This window comes from Lichenostomus cassidix, chromosome 10 (assembly GCF_008360975.1).
Source record: "Lichenostomus cassidix isolate B80296 chromosome 10, HeHo_3.0, whole genome shotgun sequence".
NCBI lineage: Eukaryota > Metazoa > Chordata > Aves > Passeriformes > Meliphagidae > Lichenostomus > Lichenostomus cassidix.
In genome coordinates, this window is record NC_139491.1 from 12,971,947 (window position 1) to 12,995,532 (window position 23,586).

Consider the following 23,586-nt stretch of genomic DNA (forward strand, 5'->3'; position numbering starts at 1 on the left):
GCCCGCCCCGCGCTCCGCCCCGCTCCTCTCCCCTCGTCTGATTGGCGGGACAGTCCTCGGCCCCGCCCACCCGAGTGTCAGCGGCGCCTTCCGATTGGGTCTCGCTCCGCGCCCCGCCTGGAGACACGCGCCGCGCGGGCAGCCCGAGGGGGCGCGCGGCCGCCGCCCTCAGCCCCACCGCCCCTCAGGGCGCCGCGCTGTGCTCCGCCCTGCCTGCCGCGGGCAGCCCTACCCAGGGCCTCGGCGGGATAATGCCGCCTGTCTGAATTTTCTCCCGGTGGTTTACATTGTCGACGTCTTTCTTTACAGAATCAGGGAATCGATTATGTTGGGGAAGACCCCTAAAGTCATCGGGTACGAGCTAGGGCCGAACACCACCGTGTCAACTAGACCATCGCACCAAATGTCCAGGCTCTTCCTAAACACCTCCAGGGGCCGGGACTCTGCCACCTCCCTGGGCAGCCTGTTCCGATATCTAATCACCTTTTGTGTGAAGAAATTCTTCCGAATGTCCAATCTAGACCTCCCCTGCCTCAGCTTGTTTTTGCACTTCTGAGAGCCAGGCCCAAGCTGTGGAGCTCTTGCCTAACCCCGTACTCAGGGAACATGGAATTGCAAAAATCTGGGGAAAGCCGAGAGGAGAAAAGGACTTTGCCCGCCAGGATGAGGCAGTGCTGCCTTCCAGGGTGCTGTGGGGAGGAAGGAAGTCTCAGCTGTGTGAGGAGATGACCTGACATAACACTCAAGCAGGGAGAATGCCAGAGGACAGAAAAAAATAAACTCTAAAAGCCATGTCTGAAATCAAAACAACGATGTTGTCAAGACTTTTCTCTAGAAAAAAATCTGCTTGGCCCTCACACCCCGTTCAAGCCTGTGAATCAATCCCTCAGGAGTCCCTTCCTGCCCACCCACTTTTCCAGCAGGCAGAGGAAAACAGCAAGAGCTGTGCTAAAAAAGCTGTAAATAGAGTGGTTTAGTCTGAGCTTTGTAGCCATGAGCCTTTCTACAAGAATAGCCAAACTCCTCCAGGCAATGCACAGTCTGGGAGTGCAGAGAACATACCTCCCTCTTAGGATGAACATGTTGAAAATCATGGGTCACTAACAACGAACAAATGTAGCAGCACCTGTACTGGCAAGGAACCAGGGTCTTTCGTCACCTTTCAACTCATCCTACCTGGCCCCTCACGCCCTGGGTGACCTACTTCTGCCACCATCATCTGATGAGAAGCCCTTTGCTTTCCAAAACAAACACAGACCCAGGCTCAGCTCTTTGGACTGTGCCCCAAGCAGATCACCGAACAGCCAGGTAACACCTCCTCAGAAGGGCTCAGGCAAACCTGGGCCCATTATCACACACACTCATGTTCTCCTCCCAGAGTTGAACTGGATGCTCCAAAGAGAGGCAGTTTTAATATCAAGATCCATTTGTGCCTGTTCCAAAATCAATGTAGAGTATTACCTGTGAAAATTCAGATGAGTGTCTGACAAACAGACAAAGTGGCATTTGGGCAAGTGGCTGCATATGAATTGGTATATTTACTTGGGGAAACAGTGACTGTTAAAAGACCAACCAAGAACGTTTGGGGAAAAAATGCAGAAAAGCTTTTGCGTATTTCAAAATAAACAGCCCTCTTCTGCTTCTGGATTGACCCTCTGGACACCCAAAGTTTCCAATTTCTTTCACTCAGCTTTGCCTGCAGCAGTCTTCCAGCACAAGTTAAGAGGTTTGTCCAAATTTAATTTTCTGGGTGACAGCCAAGGAAGGAAAACCTGCCCAAGTTATAGCAGGCATGACTTCCAGGTCCAGTTTGTTCTGGGATTTAATATAACAATGATTAGCAAATTGTTGTTACAGCTTGCTAGAAAAAGCATGTGGGTTTGTGGCTGTCAAACATGAACACTGGGTTTTGCAGGGCTGTCTCTCATACTCTGCTAGAGTGTACAAACCATGTCAGAGAGAAAACATCAGAGCCCCAAAAGCTCATGGCTGATGCTTTTTGTTAATTTTTTCTTTCAGAATTGTATTGGTTAGTCTAATAAAAGATGCTGTTTTATTTCTCCCTATAAATCTCTTAGTACACATTACTGTGACTAGGCAGAACTCTCAGGGTTTCTGCAGTCAGTCTCAGCTTTTCTGTACAGGAAAGGCTATAAGAAGCATCATCCTAAAGTCCTGTTCAATAAAGGTTTTCATTGTGAATATTTTATTAGCACATTATTTATTGGGCTTTTCTGTAGGACATCAAAACTCAAACATTAAATTTTAAGTAATGTGTCATTTTATTAACTTTGAAATTTAAAATAATGCCATTTTGAAGTTTACAAAAGGACATTAACATACTAATTTTGTTATATTACGTATTTTAAGTAGCAGAGTAACACAGCACTGACTAATTTTTTTGTGTGGAAAGGCCACTGATTGTCCAGAATAGGAGTTAGAACAAAGTCAATGCCCAAATGGCCTGCTATGAACAGGTCTGAAACACAGAACTTGTGTTTCTGGGTTTTTACCCAGAGGCATCCATATATTAAGGTAAGGTCTATGTGCATTTTCAGTGGGATCAATAGTTATCTTCAATATTCCAGCAAGATATCTATCACTTAATCCAAATTACTCTTTTACTTAAAAATGTAAGTGGAACATGTAAGGGGAACATGTACCACAACATGTTTATTAACAAACATTCTGTTCTTACGTTAGATATATATGTCCAGCATTTAATATTTTATGGTCTTATGCTGTTACAAACTACTAGGGGAAAAGAGCTATTCTGAAAGCAAATAATTGATTTTCAGTTGCATAGAATAACCTGAATTTGGATCATCTGAGTGCAGTGGAACACTTTGTATGTCCACACCATTGAAAATCTGTTAATATTTTACTTCATTACTCCATACCAATTGTGAGTTCTTATCTGGTAACAAATTTGACTTCTTTTACCATCTAAATTAACCTTCAGTCCCATGAAGGATCAAAAATTTACAAAGTTTAAAAAAAAATCCATCTCTTAGCTGATGGCATTCATCCTGATAGACCCAATTTGTGGTTTGAATTTTATATACATTTATGGTATTTGGTTTTTGTCTGCCTTTATCATAACTGCTTTTCTAGGCCAAAGAGAATCTATACACCATTATACTGAACTACTTTGAAAAAACAAAAACAACAAAGCAGTGTTTGTTTTTAAAAGAGAAAATTATATGGGAAAAGGAGATTTGTTTCAAAATTCCAAAGGCTTATCACAAATAGTCTTTCATTCAAGAATATGTGTTACCTATAGTGATGGTTAAGTGATAAAAGCTAGGACATCCAGTAACATCAAAGTATATTTTAACTTACTAAATCAAGGATGCACTTTTGCTACAGAGGATTTTAAATCAAATTGGATACATTATTTTCACTAGTCTTCCTTTAAACCAAATGAATAGAAGTCATTTTAACTGCAACTAAGCAAAAAAACAGAGGCAAATGGCAGAAACAGATTTTTGTCCTACTGTTTTTTTTTCTACTGAGTCATACAATAGAAAATGTTATGAACCACTCACAATGTCACAGTGACAGGTAAATGGAAAACTGTGTACAATAGGGAATTAATAGAAAAAAATTATATTGGTCATGAGTCACTGCTATGACTAAAAGAAATAAGTACCTATTGGTATCCTAATAATCTCAATTTCTTTACTAGCAAGGCAATGTCTCAGTAAACAAACTAATGCAGAGATGTAGTTAAGAGCCCAAAACTTAATAACTCTTGTTGGCTCTGCTGTTAAATATGGGCTAGATCATGGCAGTTAATACTACATTTCAAACACCATGATAGCAAGATGCAAAATTGATGCAAACATGAAGGCTTAAATTTTGTAAGCAAGACTTCAGTCTGGCAGTCAGTCCAGGCTGGCACCTGTCTCTGCATTGCATTGCAAGTGGGGCTGCCATTAACTCATGCTCAGGTTTTCACCTTCCTGCTCCTTTTCACTCTCAGTTCTCCAAAGTCACAGGTTCTGTTTTCCTTAGCTTTTCTTCTTTCGTTTAAAAGCACATGTTTTGATACATGTGCTTTCTGTGTTGCCTGCAGCCAAGCTGCTACCCCCAGCTGCCTCAAGCCCCGCAGCTCTACTTACTTCTGCAGGATGACAGCAAGGTGTGACCATCACCCAGGGACAGACCAGATGTGAACCATAAATTCTCCACTCAAGTAGCTCCTTTCCAGGGCAACCTACAGACAAAATTTCACACTGATCTCCAAGCGTGGGCCTGTGTTCCCAAGGCACCAATGCCTGCCCTGGGCTAGCTCCCATCTTCCCTGTCTCCCAGGAAAGATGCCAAGATCTCCAGCGCTCACAGGGTAGAGAGAAAGATATAAAAAATGCTTTTCCTAATTTCTGTGACTAGTACAACAGTTTATAAGCAATTTCTTTTGGAAATATCTCTGTCTTGATGAGCAAACTTGCATAGTAAGAAGAGCAACTGTAGTGGAGGTGGAAAGTCACACTCATTTTGTGCATATGCATTTGAATGAAATGGTAAACACTTGTCTGAATCACCACCACTCAGATGTCATCTTTCTCTCCCTATTTTCAGCTTGAGGGGGAGGAGAGCTGCCAGAACAGAAACCCGGAGGTGCTGAGCTCCAGTCAACTGCTGTCACACTGTTCCCAGATTAATTATCCACCAGTGATCCCATGTTTAACACGGTAATTGTGGATATTTTTGCTAACAGCTCAACCCATCATAGTGTTAGAGAAGTAAGAACTTTCCGGGGATTACATATTTGGGCATTTCTTCTCTAAATACCTTGAGATTATCCTTTTCCATATGTGTATGAAATAGTATGTGCTATATGCTCTTTGCCAGTGCCTAAAATGTTGCTAAGACCAGGAGAAGCAATGTTCTGATGTGAATTGCAACTGAGCATCACTAATGCACTCCCATCTTTCCACATTTCATTTTGACACAAGATGCTCCCTCTTATAGTGCTTTTCTCTTATTTCATTAGGAAAATGGGAATAGTAAATAATTGCTATTATTAGTTGGTTTAAATTACTTCTGAGGTGGTTTTAATGTTCAAATACTTTCAAGTACACATATTTTCAATGTGTTATGCTTGGTCCACTGATTGACTTCCAATGATCTTGAAAGTTTTGTCACTGGGAATTAGTTCCTGATAATGCCAAACTGCGCTTAATAGCCCACCATCCAAGAAATGTCCAGATATCTTTGGGTCTGGCTGGCATAGAAAGTAATCCCACAAGAAGGTACTCCTGAAAACCAGGATGGCTGACAAGAATGTAGGACTTTGTACATACTGTAAAATTATATTTATTTATGATAAGAGTATTACCTCTGCCAAAAGCAAAGGAAAAAGCAAATATCCTCTTGTTATTATCCAGCTACCTTTTTTGATAAAAAAGTAACCTCAGGTAATTCCTAAAGCACTAAAGTAATTCTAGATGTATGTGCAGCATAACAGGTCTCCAGCAATTCATTATTAGTAAGCACTGAGATCTCCTCTTTTGCTTTGGTAGAGACAGCCATTTTAGGCCCCAGCGTTGTTTTGCTGTTCACAACTAATCCTTGTCAGAGCAGATTTTAGTTATGCCACTGGTGCAAGAACCAAGAACCTTTGAGCAGGGCCTCTTGGACATAGGCACTTCATCATCCTTTTCATCTCTACATATGTAGCAGGAGAGATGGTTTTAATTTTTCAAAGCAATTTCAAATAGAATTAAGGAGAATTTTTTTCCAGTCAGAAATAATCATTGCTCATACACAGCTTTTTAAACAACACATTTCAGAAAGCCTCTTCTTGTCTCAGAGCAAGGAGGACTTTGTCTTGATCTCTCTGGGAAATTATTATCATAACCCTTGGAACAAGTGTCCTTTTGAAGTACTGATACAGAGCAGGCAAATAGAACACTCAAGGGTATTCTTGATAGGGAAAGGAGATGACCAAGTCCTAATCAGTTAATTTATAAGGTAGTATAAATGACAGTGCTGTGTTTTCCCATCCATACTAGAAACAAAAGGAGAATATTTGCAAAACAAGAGCTCAATAGCTCTCTGAAGTAAGAATGCTGAGATTTGAAGCAATAGGTAGGTTGGCTACCTGAAGAAGGCTATAGGGGCAGCTGCTCTTGATTCCTACTAGCCACCTTCTCCACACAGTGCTTCAAAAGCCTGAGGCTACAGATGGACTCAGCCCCAGCAGCAGTCAGGTAATGCCCTGTTCTGGTTAGTCATCACAAAAATCCACTACCAACAAGTTTGTAAGGGAACATAAGGCTATTAACCCCTGAGGAAATAAAAATGTATTCAGCTTCCTATGCATCTTCTTCTTCCTACCTTTACCACATATGAAAGCTTTAAAAGCAAGTTTAGATTATTTGATATAATATATACACAACTTTAAAAACAGTGCCATCAAAAAGTGGCCCTTTGTATGCATAGGTAGGCTAAAATGAAACTCACAAGCTTGCTAAGGCTCATTTCCATCATTAGGACAATTTTTCAAGCACAATTTTAACATTTGACTCAAACTCCCCCTACACAAAGAGCACCTTATGCTTTGGATCAGTAGCATACTGCTAACATTACTTGAACCAGCAGCTTGAGACCCACTGAAAATTTTATTCTAATAGGCATCATCTAATTAGGTAGTGTGGATAGGCAAAGTTCCAATGATACATAACTTATCATTATCCATATAGAAGCAGTTTATTTAAAAGGAAGCTGACAGCAGAGAAAAGATGATCCACAGAGACAAAAAAGGACCCTTTTAATGATTTCAGAGCTGAGGTATTACCAGATATAGAAAATGGGTAGGCAGGCCCAGGAAGAACAGACTCAGGAGGAGGCATGACAAAGCCATGGGAGAATAGATATGCAAATGTTCCAACACATCTCAAGTATTTACATCACTAGTAGCATATTTCCTACATATCCAAAGCACAGAGCAGAAATGTTATGACCTATCACGAACTATAATCATTCAGTTACGTATTTTGCATTATATCAAGGTGGTCTTTTGATTGGGGTATTTAAACACTGTAATCTGCAAGAAACAGCTGTCTTTTTAGCACTAAATGCTTTCTAAACAATATTTCCATGTCCTCAGTTCACTTCTGATTTAATTAATCTGGCTTTCCTGAGTTTATATTTCACCTTTTTTTCTAACAAGTTGGATAGGAAAAGCAAGAGAGACTGAAAGATTTGCAATTTCATCAGGTAATGTTAACTATGCACTGGGAGGTGTTGGTTTGTTACAACTGCAGTAATAAAGGCACTCAGGTCCTGTGAAGTAATACTTAAAATGCCATTTACTGGAGTAGACACAGTCTTACATCCCTTCAATCTCCCAAGTGTGCAGCACAGAAAGGGCCTCCAATCCACACCCACATCTTGCCCGTGGAAGGGTCATCTTATTTGAGCTATTACAGGATTTTCCTACCAGAAAACAATTCTGCTCATTATTTCAAAGGTCCAGCAGAAAGGATGTTCACATGAGAACTTCTAGCTGCACTTTCAGATAAAAGGCAAGGACACACAAGCAGCTTCATTGCTGGCACTGAGTGGGAGCTGCCTGCAGGCTCCTCTGTTATGGCTACCTGGCCAAGGTTTCCCTGCAGCCAGAGGACAAACAACACAGCACAGGGACAGCATAGCCCAGGCCTGGGCACATTCAGGTTAATGGTTAACTAATATGTGGATCCCCAACTTAGAAACACCTTAAGCATACAGTCAAGTCACTGCCCCTTCTAAGTTTGGAATAACTTTCTAGTGTTGTTCCAATTTGTAGCCTCACTATGTATTTTTCTTCAACGTTGTCTCCTTATCCAAGCTTAACTTCTATGATTTTTGAGAGGAAGGAGGGCAGCAAGATCCAGGCATTGTTTAACACTGACTTAATGCACCACAGGAGGCTTAGATAACTACAAGTTTACTGCAAATGAATTTGATAAACATCAAATATTATGCTTAAACTTTACCTGATTAAGAGCAGCCATGCTACACAGTCAGATCTACCTAGGTTTATTCAACCCTCTTGCATTGATGCACATGCTGCTGAAGTGAGGTTGTAAGGAAGCTCCAGAGGTCTCCTAACACATCCCCCTTCTCCAGCTCTAATGCACCAGCTTCAGATGGAGCTTCTGTCTCTTCGGTCTAGAACAGCTTCCACAGAGGCCATCTATTCTGTGACCACCTAATAATGCAGGTCTTCTTCTCCAGAGAAGATGGTGGTATTGCCAGAGACACTGTATGGACTACATGAACCACTGCCTCATTTGACACAGCAATCCTGAACCACAGAGGTGGAATTCTGCTTACCAAAAAACCAGCTGCACTCACACACACAGATTTGTACTTCTGGAGATGTAAAAATATTTGAAAGCAATTGTTTAGGACTTACTCTGGATGTCTTTATTAACAATGTAAGCATCTGGTAATTTGAACCTAAAAAGCTCATTACTTCAGTTCCAACATTTCCACCTTCTGAAATCTTTTAAGACATTTCCATTCACAGATTTTTTCTTCTTTTGATCCTTTTTATTAACCATTTAGCCAAATTATTTCAAATTTACAGCTGAAAGGTTCCAATTAAAACCCATTATTACTTCATCTGAACTATCCTTCTGTCATCTCCTACATTATATTCCATCTCATTCCTTGGAAGTTTTTAATATGCATTTCTTATGACTGTGGAACATAAAGTGTCTGTCAATTTTTCATTGAGAACTCTTTGTAAAGCACGCTTAGAATCCAGTGAGATATATTAATAGTATTTCCTCCACTGACGTGTTAAAATTCATGTCTTTCTGATTTGCTTTCATTTATGTTGTCTCATGTCTGACAATTCTTTTTCTTTGTTGATGAGCCTAAAGTGATTTTGTGCCACGATCAAATCTTGTCACCTGCCAGCTCATCTCAGCACCTCTGGAGTCTGGGATGTAGTCTGTAACCAGTGCTATCTCTTTGGCATATGCATCCTCTCTCATATTTTAATGGCCTGCTCCTGCTCTGTGGAGATGTCTTTCCATTCGGTTCACACAGACTGTGCAGGGTACACTGATGGGTTCACATGCAATTTTACAATCCAAATACAGGCCTCCATAGATCAAAGCACACATTCTCCCCTTTATGGCAGCAAGTCAAGCCACACTAACACGATCTCGTAGGAGTGCCTTCCTAGTATGGGAAAACAAAACCAGGCAAGCACTGACACAGTCGATGGCAACGCCAGCAACGGGATGTTGTATGTGACAACAGCAAGAGCCACCACCCAGGCATGACACCAAGACTTGAAGTAAGACAGACTGACCAAGGCACCCCAGCAAGGAACATTCACCTTCACACTCAGCTTTACTGCGCTCAGCAATTGCAGCAAGGGTCAACTGCGCAACAGTCATTTGTCATCACACAAACCAGAAAGTTCTGTATTTTAGGTCAGCCCCAAAGCACATCTTCCATATAAAGAAAAAACTCCAGAAATAATTTTAATATAAAATGTTTTATTGTTTTTGAAAACATTTAAAAAACAATTTTTGAGCACTTTCAATAAAAAAAATAACTGAAATGCTACTGCAATATTCAACTACTGTAGTTTCAGCAGTACAACAGACAACAAAACACTGGGGAAGAGGAGAGAAACTGGATTTCCTGCACTAAAGGAAAATGTGGAACAGGGATTTTTCTTTCCTTACGGTGCAGTAAATAAAGCACAGTATAGTACAAGACTATTATATGATCCTCAGATGCACTGCACAAGAAACGCTTTCCTTCTTTTCAGTTCAGAAGTCAGTGCTTATTGCAATTATTTGCAAAATATTTACTTCATGAATTCTTATCATGATAAAATGATGCAAAAATGTTTTTCAACACCAGAACAATAAAAAATAATCCAAGAAAGGAACATATTCAACAATAACTAAGCTGAATTAGTTAACATAAAAAAGTAAATAACTTGTGAATAACTATGCTCACCTGGTTAACACTGAACCAGCTTCAATACAGCAAAAGAATAAAAAAAATAAAAGTGGTTACAGGAATATATCTAGTACTGTACAAGATTAAGTCATTAACACTCATGCACGTTTTGTGATCATGTATTAACATGGTGAAGCAAACTAAACTTAATTTTTCCTGCTGCAATATTCTCATGTAAGAGAATCAAAAATAGAAATATCTCATTGAGATCAATGCACATTGCTACATAAGACAATTTCACCTGTCACTTTTAATGACATTTTGCCTTTTTATAATGAAACACATTAAAAAGATTTTTTTTGTTTTGTCTTTTTTTTAATCTGTGGGCCGTATTTGTTGCATTTATCCTAAGGAATGTGCCTGCCACAGGTTCAACAGAATTTTAGTGCAATATATGAACCCAGAAAGTTTGCTGGACTAACCAAGCAATCAAATTTAAAGTGTTTGCTGCAATACTGTACACAGGGTACAAATTCACTAGTTTGTATACTTTAGCAAAAACGGCTATCAAAATAATTTATTTATGTTAGTAGGAAGCCAATAATGTAAACAAGGGGTCAGAACTGTCTCAAATTCATCGTTTTGGAGTATCTGACAAAGACAGGCTTCCATTTGTTAGGATCACAGAATTTTCCTTTGGGTATTGCATACTTTGGTGTGCAGTAGTGCTCTGTCTCAATGTATCATAAAGAACTAACTAGCACTAAGTACAGGGACCTAACATTAATTATAACACCAACACACAAACATCTCTAAAATGATACATACCAATGTACAAAGCTGTGCCTGTGCCTTGGATTTTACTTGAAACAATTCTTATCGAATTTAAAACTTTTAAAATTAAACATATTTGCTTTAAACTCACTGATTATAGAATACTTCTGCTAATTAAGTCACATGTTAGGCCCAATGTAACATTTGCATTTAAAGATAATTTTAAATGCACTTTTTAAAACCTTTGGTGATGGCTGCATAATTTAGAATGCAATCAACTTTAAATCTACTCTTGCTTGTGTGAGAAATCTTCTTAAAAGAACTAGTGGTTAGGCTAAACTTTCCTTCCCCCAAGCCCCCCTCAGTGTCACTGTCAGTGACCCGAGGTGAGGCCAGCCCATCACGGAACAGGGGCTGCTGCAGCACCCGGGCAGCTCCTCCCGCAGCGCTGGCGGTGAGGCACAGTCACACAATACTGAGTTGGAAGGGACCCTCCCCCCTTTCATCGAGCAAGTTTCACCTATTCACAGTAGTGCTGGCACTTCACACAGGGTCAGGAAACAGAAACAGGACAGTGCTGAGTGTCTCTCAGAGCCATCCTCCCACCAGGGTGAGTGGATGCTCAGCACATCCCTGTCAAAAAAGGCCATGGGCAAGTACAGGATTCAAGCCCTGCCTTCAGCAACTTCTGTCTACAAGAAAAATGGTTCAAGTCTTACTTGACAGTCACCTGGCAGGGCAACAAGCAGAAGGTTACTATGCAGCTTTTAGTCTCCTCCCCATTGTCTTGGAAGAGCCACTTGGTCTTAAAGCAAACCACATTATCGCGACATCCTTGTGCTTCAAGGAGGGACCAGAACTCTCCAAGTTTGTTCCTGATGAAGTGGCAAAACATCTGATGCAAGCACAGTGAAATCAGGCCCCATAAGGTGCTATAGCTTGGCACAACTGTTTGTCCCTGCAGAAGAGGCCATAAACTGGTGATGAACTGGGGCAAGGGCACGAGAAGCCATGATATACCAGCATGTCCAGTGCCAATGCAGCAGCACAAGTTGAATCAGCACTGCCAAAAAAAATTGACCAGTACTGGGATCTTGAGTCATTTGCAAAAACTGAAGAAACAGAAGACTACCAAGACACTTAAAGAAAAACACTAATCACATGAAAAATCTGGGTATCTTCTCCTTAAAGAAATCTAGTGGGGGTTTACTGCACTTCCCCCCCCATAAATTCAAGACCACTCATTCAAAGTAATGGAAAAAAAGAAAATTTCCCCTGCTCTATTTTCTGCTTTGTGTCAGGTCACTGGAAAAGTAATCCATTTTATACTAGGCTAAAGGGATGGTATTGTAGCATACTCAGTGCACCACTTCCTTTGTAAAAACCTGCCTCTGCAAGTCCTCTTTCTAGGATCAAGGCTGTAGCTCGTTAAATACCTCTCCTTTTTGACCATTAGAGAGATTCATGCATGCCATGCTGATAAAATGTCTTTTTGGTTTGAGTGAGGCAGAAGTCTAATTCTCATTTTCCAGAGGGGCAGCTTTTTTTCTTAAAAAAAAAAAAAAAATTAGATTCATCAACCCTGTCAAATCACTTTTGAAAATGGAATTCAGGCTTCTAAAACAGTAAGTACTTTTAAAAGAAGTTTTACCAAAAGAAAGATCACATGTCTTACTGTGTATCTGTAAAGTGCCTGGCAGTATTATGGCTCCATATGAAATATTTTTAGATCAACCACATTTTCTAATATTTTAATAATCTTTTTTTTTGAGAGAAAGAGAGCAAGCAGGAAAGACAGAAAGGCTTAATCTACTGAAACAGAGAGAAAATAACATCTTCCTCTGCCCTATACTAGGTTAGGAAAGAGCAAACTTTAGAAAATGAACCTTTAGAAACAGTACTGAATGAGCTCCAGCAGCTATTAAAAAAAAAAGAAGGAAAATATAATGTTCCTTCTCTAGCATTGATAAACAGTACCTATCACTTTGAAATAGGGTGTTATGCCTAGATTAAATCTCAGTGCTCAAACTCTTTTTGCATTAATTTTACCTAATATAAAAACATTGACATGAGAACTAAAATATCAAGTATGTCATGAATATTAATGGATAAAAGAACTACATAGATTTATTTCTCTTAAATAAAAAAATTTAGTGCATCTTTTTCCTTGATCATTCCTGTTAGCTTTTCCCATCTCTGTGTTTTACTGGAGATGCCAATGGCACCAGCGCTACAGAGATTTCCTGAAGTTCACCATCGACCAGTGCTCCAGACAGCTACACAATGATCAGGCATCTGCATGTCACCTGGTCCACTTGTATCCACCCCCCACCACCTACCTACCTGCAGGCACCCTGGGTGTCAAACCTGGATGACAAAGGACAGTAAAGATCACCTACTAAGAAGTAACAACCAATACAAAGTATGGAAAGCCTACTAAGGAGCTTGAATTAAAACCCTCCCAAAGCATCAACCATAGCTGTCATTGCTGGCTGCCATTAACCACTTCTTTATTTGCTAAAACAAGAAATGTTGAATGGGAAACACTCCAAAATTCAGATTTTAATACTGGCTCTTTGATAGCCCATCACCTTCAGAGATTTGTTTAAAATTGGTAAGACTGACTTTTCCTTACTGAAGAATGAGCAACAGGTACAGCAAACTTTTTTAAAAATGCCACAATACATAGCAAGTGTTTCTGCTGCGGGAGGCACTTCCATTAAGACAAATACAATACGTCTGTCTTTTAGATACAGTGTGCTACATACATATTATAAAACAAGATTAACCCAACATTTCAACAGCAGGATGATCCTTACTCTCCATCCACTCAAAACCTGATGCAGTCATTGAGTTAATGGATTCATTGCAGATTTGCTGGAACAAGGGGTCATTTTTTAATTCCTCCAGTGTAGCATCATCGTCTTGTCCCTGCTGACGACCTGGATCAAACAGCAGATTTGTGTCTAAAGTGTTCAGATCGTTAATGCTGCCTGAGAGCTCGGAAGACAACCTGATGTCGCTGGGAAAGACAGATGCAACATTATTGAGATCTGATGCCACCTGATTCACCAGCTGCTGGTTTGTTGGCAGACTGTCCTCCCCTAAAAGGTCTTTTACAGTGCTGCTAAAATCTAATTGCTGCTCTCCGATGTCTGATTGTGCTTGGTTATCTCCAGAAGAAAAACTGATCTGATCGGTGCTGCTGTTTTTTGTGAGGTAATTTGGTGTTTGGAATTCATAAACTGAAGTGCTGGAATTGATCATACTTTGTGGGTTGGCACTAGGAAAAGCGGTGGATGTCTCCAAAATCTGAGTGAGATTCATCCTGGCTGTGTAATTTGAGGGCATGTTGTTCATTCCCAAACCTCTCACTGCATCATCACTATCAGAATCAAGTTTGTTTAACAACACATTGGTTATTTTTTTAGTGTTTGTTTGTTTCTGAAGAGACGGGAAGGCCGTCTGCATCATCACAGTCAACGGGACTGACTGGCTTCTCTGTGCTATGTTATTGGCACTGGTGTCTGCATGGATATTAGCAAATACATTGTGAACTTCAGGAGTCACTGGACTTCCAAAAGGTGTCAGATTAGAGCGTGGTATATTTGACACAGGGTAAACAGTGCTTCCACTGAGGTTACGCTGGCGATGGACAGCAGGGCTCACACTCCGGCATCTCAGACTGTTGTTGAGAGATGAACCAGTTCCTTTGTTGTCCAAAGGAGCAGGAACAGCAAAGCCCTCCTGCTTGGTAGTGCTACTGACAGGGGCTGCCTGGTGCTGCACGGGTGAAACAGGAGTCACACGACCGAAGTGAGTGTCGTGGTGGCGCGGCTGAGACTGGTATGACTGGCCGGGAACTGCAAAAGCGTGAGGTTTCCTGAAGCGATCTTCCACCAGCTCCTGGTAGCTCGTAAGGATGCCGTGGTTTGCAACCGACGAATTACTAACCCCACTGTAGCCGTTGTTCATCCACTCGAGCTTGGTTTTGTCGGGATGGGTAGCCATAGGCCGCTGCATTGGCTTCACAGGGCTACTCGATATGATGCTGGCATCGTGGTAAGCCATACTGGAGCTGATGGGAGTAAATGCAAACGGGTTTCGGCATTCCACAGGACTTGGAGGGACACTGCTGCTGCAGTTGGAATGGGGTGTGCCGATGGGCGTGTGCCGGCTGCTTCCTAGGGCACTGTCTACAGGAGTCGTCTGAGCCAGCCTTGAACAAGGGCTCTCTCGAGACATGTTCTGAGATCCAGCAATCATTTCGGAGGTGGGTGTTGGAGTTGGGGTGGGTGTGGGAGTCGGGGTGGGCGTGGGGGTGGGAGTGTGAATCGGAGTGCTGTTGTTATGGATCGAATGGTAAAAGTGCGTGCTGCTTGGGTGAGATGACACGGGAGCTCCTTGAGCTGCGGCCTGATTCTGAAGTGCCATTCCTAGACAACCACCATAAGGATGGGAATTATTCATGGACATTTGCTCCTCCATGAGCACCAGCTCCTCCACAATGCTATCCTGGGTAAGGTCATCATCAAATGAAAAGAAGTTTTCATTTGACTGAGGGACTGTATGCTCAAATTCTTTCAGCTCAGACTGCAGAGGTAACTGATTTGAAGACTGTGCTTGTATTTGATCCAAGGAGTCCTGGATCTGGCTCTGTAACTGCTGGCTGTACACATCCTGCTGTATCCCTTCACAGTGCACCGGCTCCCACGCAGATTCCTGTAAGTCACTAGAACCAGAGTGCCCAGCAATAGTCATAACACTGATATCTTGCTGCTGATCACAATTCACAGATGCAAAGTCAGAGCTTTTGGTGATATGGTGCCATGTATTTGGGTTAAAGCTGCCATCAGATTTTGACTCATTTTCTATGATAAACAAGTTTCCTTCCAATTTTACTTTTATATCTGGAGATGATGCTGATGCAAGCTGCTGTTCTAAAGTAGGATCACAGGCATTTAAATTGGTGTTCAAAGAAAGGTCTGTTGCTAAGTTTGCTGCAGCTGTAGAAGGTATAGGTACCGTCACAGGTACCTTACTGGGAACTTGAGCAAGTGTTGCTGTATTGTCACTGTTAGCTAATGATCCAACCTTCAGAACCTTCTTAACATTGTTAGCTTTTTGACTGTCCACAGCATTACCAGCTGAAAACTGCTCCACTAGTGGTTTCTTTACAGGTGGCAACTGGGAATCCTGAAGTGTGGAAGGTTGTCGCTTTCTTGGACTTTTAGTGCATGTTTTGTCTTTAATCATAGACTCACCAGTAGGAGGTGAACTGATGCTGGTGCTGGACAAGTTTTGACTGGCAACTGTGGGCTTAAGAGTGCTTTGATTATTGCCTGCTGAAGAAACTGGTGTGATTTCATTAGACTGTGTCTTATACTTGGTCCCTGCTTCTTCAGCTTCCTGATCACAGCCCTTACCTGGTTTTAGCTCCATGACATCATCCGTTGAAACCTTCAAGGCTGCAACCTCAAAATTAATTAGCTGTGCAGGAGGCAGGTCAGGGGTTGCCTTTATGGATTTAGACAGGTCAGAGCTCTCTTGGCCCTGTACCGAGTTCTCATCCAGCAATGCTTCCGGTTCTGTTTTGATCTTGACTGCAGGTGTAGCTACAACAGTACTAGGCTTGGATCCCGGAGACTGAAGTGAAACAACAGATCCATTTTTGATCTGTGGACCAGTCCTCCCTTCTTCCACTGCTCCTGCACTAGTGCTAACTGAAGGCGTCTGTTTGACGGGCACACTACTGCTGCTTGGGGCAAGAGATATTGCTGTCATTTTTACCACATTTAAGGAATTCACATGTGGAGCTGGCACAACAGTCTTGATTGGGCTACTGGTAAATAGCACCGTCGTGGGAGAACGGATGGTGAGAGCACTGGTGTTTGCTGGCTTGGGTAAGATCTGCGGGTAGCGATGCCGGGCAGAGCGGTCACCCACGGGGCTGGCGGGAACGTTCTGGGGAGTCTTTGGTGGCTGCTTGACTGATTGCATGTGTTGAGTGACCACCTGAACATTGAGGGGCAGGACCTTGCTATCAGACGATCCCACAGGACTTGGAGATGTCACCAACTGCCTGGTCCTTGGCACCTGTAGATAGAGAAAAAGAAAAGGTGTAGCAACAAAGCAAGAAGTCCTCAAAGCCCACACACCACCTCAGCACCAGCATTTCAAAGATGAAAGACAACACAGCTCAGTACACCAAAGCCAGTGAATGTCATCTTGAAACAAAGCAAGCTCTCCTACTTGTCCAAGACAATTTCTGTTTCTCAGCCCAAGGACTGGTAGACAGATACATGCCTTCTATTTTTAAGACATGAGGTACTGGTCTACACTCTAATCTGCTCTTCTGCTAATGAAAGGGTCATTCTCATACAATCCTTCACCACCTGGGACAAAAAGGCAGACATACAAAGGCTAAAGAGGAGAGGATGTCTTCAAAATACTGCTCATTGTTAAGGTTTCAAAAGCAAGTTAAATACAAATTCACTATCAGGCAGAAACACTGGCTTACCTACCAAAATGAGCAGCACAGTGAATATTTTAAAATCAAATAACCTTCCTGTATTCCCCAGTCCAATTTTATACAGCTGAAAGACAAAAATGTTCCATACTATGGACATTCATTCAAAATAAAATTGCACCTGTCACTAAATGCACTGGGCCAATCAAAGGCAATTTAGATTCTATATTAGGGCCTCAGTGACCCACACAACTGGTGTCAGCTCTCTCATCTGGTTAAACGTCATCTCAAGGTTCACTTTAACGACTTCAGAGATAACTTGGCCTATGCTATGTGATCAGAATTCTGCTGCCTCTGTATCAACCCTGTAACTAACGTGGTATAACACAGCCCAGACAGAAAAGCATCAAGGCACCCAAGCCTTTGAATGGAAACTGTTCTTCTAGCCCACTGACATCACTGCTTAGTCACTGGCAATGTACAACCTTCTCATAGGGTGGATTCTGTGGAGAATTGCTGGAGAGCATTACCGGTATGGGGCTGGGGACAGCAGCCACAACAATGCCAATAGGTGGAGGAGACAGAATGGCAGGACTTCCATTAGATATACTGGTCACACCGTTGGTTGCAGCGCCTTCTGTTTTCTTTACTGGAGACTCTCCTGGCAAAGGAGACTGCAGTTTCTGTTCTTGCTGCTTCTTCTGGATCTTACGCTGCAGCTGCTGCTTAGCATCAACAGGAGATGGCAGAGTTTTTACTTGTGGTTGAAAGGAATTACTTTCAGCAGTAGGTATAAAAGCTGAGGGCTGGGGGATCCCTTTTATTCCTGAAAACAAAAGAAGGAGAACGAATTGCAACCAAACATACCCTGCCTGCTGTGGTGCCAATTCTGTATCGAATATGGCAGGCATCTCCAAAACCATTCTGAGAACACCTCCTCCATGAGGTGCTCCCATCTACTCATGCTTAACTCTATTCAGCACTTCAGTTATTTCCACATTTGTGACAAAATCTAGACAAGCTGGGCATTAGCTGCTAAAATAGTCCGTATGGGCCTCTTGTTTCTAGTAATGTCAAATGGCAACGTTTGTGTGTTTGCACAATCTCAGCCCGGTGCACTTCACTGAACTAGCAGCAGAGGGCGGCGGGTACGTTTCAGATGAGCCTTTAAAATCTATCATCTGCCGTGGTTTTGTTTTGTTACCTGTTCTACGGCAGCTTTAAATGAAAAACGTTTCCAGAAAGCTGTAAGTCTGAGCCACAGAGGGGCTGCTCTGAGCAGACGACGTTATCTAATGGCCAAGGCATTAAATACAGTGCATCTAATATCAGAATGGATCAAAACCTCTGTGTGATCAGGGATAATGGTGAAAAAAGGACAAATGCTCAGGAAAAAAATAAAAAGAAATGTAACAAGGAAAGGTTGAAAAAACGATGGAAATTAGAATGGGAGAACATTTGTTTCTGGAGAAATTACTTCCCTGATCAAAAGCAAGAAAGTGCTGCTTTCAAGGAGAAAACAGAATTTGTGTCCTCTGTGCAGCTGATACTAATTTCCCTTACAAAAATCACATCACATTTATGATCTTTTGTTTATTAACAGTCAAGAGGATTAGTGTGCTCTTTAGAGACCAAATAACCTTGCTGAACTGCCCTGTTAAAATGCTTTAACATAGTTTCATTTACACTTTGAGATTATACAGTTTTAAAATAACTCCTAATTATAAATTAATTGACACCATTTTACTACCTTCATTATTTTACTGATAATAATTTTGCAATACTAAACGCAAGTATTTGGGTTTAGATGCCCAGCTTAGGAACTGTGGTCTGGGAGCCCACAGCAGCAGTCTGCACGTACCACGACAGGTTGAATGTCACAACACATCTCCACTTCCACAATGTCTTCTTCACATAGCAGTGAAATGCCCAAATATAGTGCAATTACTGGCACACACTTCTATGTGGGTAAGTAATACCGATAAGAAAAAAAACCTCAACCTTTTCTTTGATGGTAAAAGCCTGCTTTTTCCTCAGTTAATGCAGAGACAGTTCCTTGCAAGAGAACAGAAACATTTTGTTTGCCATGCTAGGAAGAACTCTTTTAGAAGAGTTTAAAATGACTATCCAAGCCATAGAAGCATGCCCTTTTCCTTGAAGGAAACCATCTTGTCTTGAAGGAAGTGAGGGGGAGAAGCTACATGAATTCAAGAGCTGCCCATACAGTGAGTGTTCCTTCCAGGAGCACGGCAAGCAGAACCAACAAAGCCAAGCAATAGGTCACAACGGAGCATACAGGCAAAACCCACCACTGCCACCTGTCAGGTCCAGGCTGGAATAAAGAAAGGGCTGGAAGAAGAACATGATCCAGAAGGGGATCACCTGAACACTGCTTCCCATTAAAACTGCCTGTATCAGGAGGTTGGCCTTCATCCAAACACATTTTGCTTGATGGGCCTAGGCAGAACTTCTCAGAGGCAAGTCTGGGAGCATGTTGTGCACCTGCATTTCCCTTCTCATCCTTCTTTTTTGTAATTTACTTTATCCACCATAACACACTTTAAATGATTAAGTCACTGATTTTGAGCATGCAGAAGGAAAGAAACCGCACAAAAAATCTGCTCTTGACAGAAAATTAAGACAATTGTTTCCAAATTAGGGCAAGTTATCAGACAGACACACAGCTTCACCAGCAGCCTGTCTACAAACCAGCATTGTAGCAGCACCAAACTCCTGTTCTAGCCAAGTGTATAAATTCAGCATAAGTACTCCACACGCCTTGAAGCTCACACACCCTGAAGTGCTTTAAAAGACCAGGATCCTCACCAGAGGAATGGGAGCATCACCAACTAAACCTGAGACCAGTGCTGATTTTCAGATCTTTACCAAGACCACCAGCAAGAACAGTAATTTGCAGCAATGTGACTAAAATCAGGTAAATGAATGCTCAGTGCTCAGAGTCAGTGTTAAAGTTTGCTCCCAAGAGAAGTGCTTCCTCAAACAAAGCTGTTAGTACTCTCAGTACAAAGATCCCCCATTTCAACATTCTGCATTATCTCATTACCTGCTGGTGCCCCTGCCATTACTGTTAAAGCTGCCATTGACTTGGTACCAATATAATGACTTTTGACAAGGAAACGAGCCAATTCCAAGACTGTATCAAAAGGCTGGCTCAGCACTTTCTGGGCCCATTCACAAACAAGCCGGCAGGCTGCAGAGACGACTTCCTCATCAGCACTTTGCAGCTGCCCAGATGGCTCTGCTCCATCCAACTAAACCAAACAAACAAAGGAGAAAAGGTTACTTTAATTAACAAGGGTCATTACAGCACAAAAACAAAAAAAGAAAGCAAATTATTATCAGAATCACACAATAAGTTGAGTAGTATGTTCACAGTTTTACATGAAGTTATGAGAATGAGATCACAACATCAGTATCTTTCAAAATCAAATGTCTTAACAATAATCTATGGGTTGTTTCCAAAGGCATTATAAGGAATTGATATTTCTGGAAGAAAATCACAGACAGAATCCTAATATTTGGATGACCAACAATTGATGATCCCTGTATCCAGAGTAAAGAGATACCCAGGAACTGCTTTTCTCACTGGGGTATCTGTTCCCCAGCATTGACTTAAAAAAATACAGTAAAAGCAAACAGAATGAGAATTAAGAACATGTATATGGTAGATAGGAACACTGTCGAACTCCACCTTCTAAATTAGTTTAAGAGAATTGCAATTCATTGTAAACTTCACAGAAAAAAACATCAAACAATGCCTCAGAATATAAGAATCATAAAGAAAATTCTTAAAAGCTGCACAGATCTTCACTTTGTTTTGAAAAGTTCTGACAGAAAAACAGCATAATAAATGTTAACTTCCAGAAATATATATAAATAAGCAAATATATATCATACCCCATCTCCAGTTTTATGAAAGTCAAGGTTGGGCAGTGTTGGCATATGCACAAAAGCCTTCTTCCTCAGTCCACTGTAGCAATATGTGAACCACAATTAAGGTCTAAATTGTCTGCTTGTTAGTTGGAGGATAGGAGAGAAGAGCAGTAATTCCTCTGATAACCCTCATAAGCTTTAAAAGCAAACTCAACACAGATCTAAGAATTCCTGTCATTAGCATGATCTGACAGCCTGCCACTATCAAAAGCCTATCAAGGGCTGCATTCTTGGCCAGGTCATTGGGCTTCTCCATCTATGCAGAGTTGCTGGGTATGATGAATTTCATTTGATGACTAAGAACAAGCACTAAACCATGCCAAGCAGTTTCAATTAGCTACTCAATATTCAAATCATTAACATAATTTTAGGCTAAACTCTCTTTCTAAAACAAGATGGGAGAATAGATTTCCAAAAGTTAATCACTATTAAAAAATGTGTTCTCAAATTTAGGTTCTGCTTTATTTCCTTCTCCTAAAGGACTTCCACTAACAGAAGTTTTTCCCAGGACAAGTTAAAGTGCCTGATGAATGTATTTTTTCTAAGACTTCACACAATTTTTGAGGCACTCTCTCCTCACCCGTGATAATTTTTCTGTAAAAACATGGACACAAAGACCCAGACTTTTTCTTACACTGATCTCACCAAACCAATACACAAAAATATACTCCCTTTATTACTCGTACTCACTTGTTTATAGGTCTAAAAATCAAATCAGCCTTGCCTTTCTTTCCCCTCTCCACAGCATTACTTTGGGAGTTCATACAGTGTCTTTTCTCTGTGACACACAAATCCTTTCCAGGATCACTAATTTTCTACATTCTGTAAATATGTCTGTATTCTTTCCTAAATCATGGAATTTTCAATTGCTCACATTAACCTGGATGGAGCATAATTACAGTAAAAGAAATCTAAGGACCCTGGGAATTACAGTAGGTGTGAAACAAGGTCACATTTTAATCATTCTGAATTAGAAACAGTGGAAATGGAACTTAAAGAGATCCCCTGGGTGAAGCTACAATTACACCGTAAGATTTCTTCCTTAACACTTCTCTACCTCTATCCTGAACATGAATACTAAGTTTTGAATTTCACTGCTAGATAATCCAACATCGCATTTTATGAAACAGTTTAACTGACACATAACTTCTCCATTTACTAGAACATGGAAGGTTTTTTCCTCAATGGAAGACAAGCAATTCTGGGCTGCCTGCTAGCATTTAATTCTCTAAGTGCACGCTTCAAGTGAGATCTGGCAAAGGCCGTATTACAGCACATCCATATCATTACTGTTACTTCTTTTGAGTGGTTTTTAATTAGAGCCTACGAGCACCTCAATGCCTTTTAGCCTTTCCATGCTTTCCCTCCCCTGCTTACTGCAGTGGCTTTGCCTACCCAGCATGTCAGGATGCAGGGAGAGCCAGCCCTGGGGAATACAGCAGGTAGCACATTACTTCACCATGGCTTCTAAGGGTTCTTATGGGAAGGGGTAATTCTCAGCTTGGAAAAGACAGAATTGTTCCTGATGAAAAAACTGATTTGAAAATCACTAACAGTTTTGGCTCCTTTATTTCAATAGCCCTCTTTGCACTAAATTATAAAACTTCTTTGATGCCTCGCTGCTGTGACAACTGAGTGTCAGAACCTAAATTTAAGTACTTGTTTCCAAAGTTATATCTTGCAACCTAACACTGTTGCAATTAATAATTTTTAAAGAACGTTAGAAAAGTGCTGGAATTTTTTATTCAACATTACTTCTACATTTAGCTGGTAGTTAAGCCATAACGACAGATGTTCTCCACACAAGTGCAGAACAAGTACTGAGAAGCATTCTAGCAAAGGATATTTTGATTTGCCTCTTGTGCCTAGACGACGGGCCTTCATATTTGGAAAGACATTTTTCATGATCTTTCCAAAGTCAGCAGCACTTAATGGGTGGTAGCCAAGATTGTCACAATAGCTCCTGCAACAAAGAGAAAGAAAGCGTGAATGGAATCGAAGTTAATACAAGAGGCCAGCCTACATGCTAGACTCCAAAGGTTTTCAAAAGAAAACACTTATCCCCGTCCATATTTAGAACCACATTTAACATTAATGAAGCTATCCACAACGAATTGAATGCATTAAAAATGTATAAACAGAGCTATTAATATCATAGTTTTTGCCTTGTTCTCTACTGAGTTCAAAGACAAGTCATGTGGAGACATAACAAGTAGTGGCATTATCTAGAGCACAGTTGAGATTTACTCCACAACTCAGTCTGAGGCATATGTTTCAATTCACTTATTTCAGGACACAATAAAGCAGAGACCCTGTTCTAGCCAGAAGCACAGCTTGAGTGTGGTAAGGCCTGAAGTCCTGCAGGAATATTTGAAAAGCAGTGGGTAAGAGATGCGCCAGTGTCCAGAGAAAGATTTTGCATATATAAGTTCAATTTAATAGACCTTAACAGAACTAAACGTAAA

At 41.1% G+C, this 23,586-nt stretch overlaps 1 protein-coding gene and 1 long non-coding RNA gene across 3 annotated transcripts in view; one reads left to right on the forward strand and one right to left on the reverse strand.

The window, feature by feature from the left end:
* The first annotated feature begins 159 nt into the window (after positions 1-159).
* Positions 160-9,897, forward strand: LOC146432767 (uncharacterized). The gene is made up of 2 exons (XR_014854318.1): positions 160-2,535; positions 4,585-9,897. It is a non-coding gene; the product is annotated as an uncharacterized LOC146432767 (long non-coding RNA).
* RFX7 (regulatory factor X7) overlaps positions 9,490-23,586 on the reverse strand; it is a 50,208-nt gene continuing 36,111 nt past the window's right edge. For both annotated transcript variants that reach the window (XM_085070701.1, XM_085070702.1), the window contains 5 exons: positions 22,964-23,084; positions 21,086-21,166; positions 20,232-20,439; positions 17,698-17,993; positions 9,490-16,794 (listed from right to left, as the gene is read on the reverse strand). In XM_085070701.1, the coding sequence (XP_084926827.1) occupies positions 13,483-16,794; positions 17,698-17,993; positions 20,232-20,439; positions 21,086-21,166; positions 22,964-23,084 (4,018 nt within the window). In that variant the 3' untranslated portion in view covers positions 9,490-13,482. The remainder of the gene's footprint in view (positions 16,795-17,697; positions 17,994-20,231; positions 20,440-21,085; positions 21,167-22,963; positions 23,085-23,586) is intronic.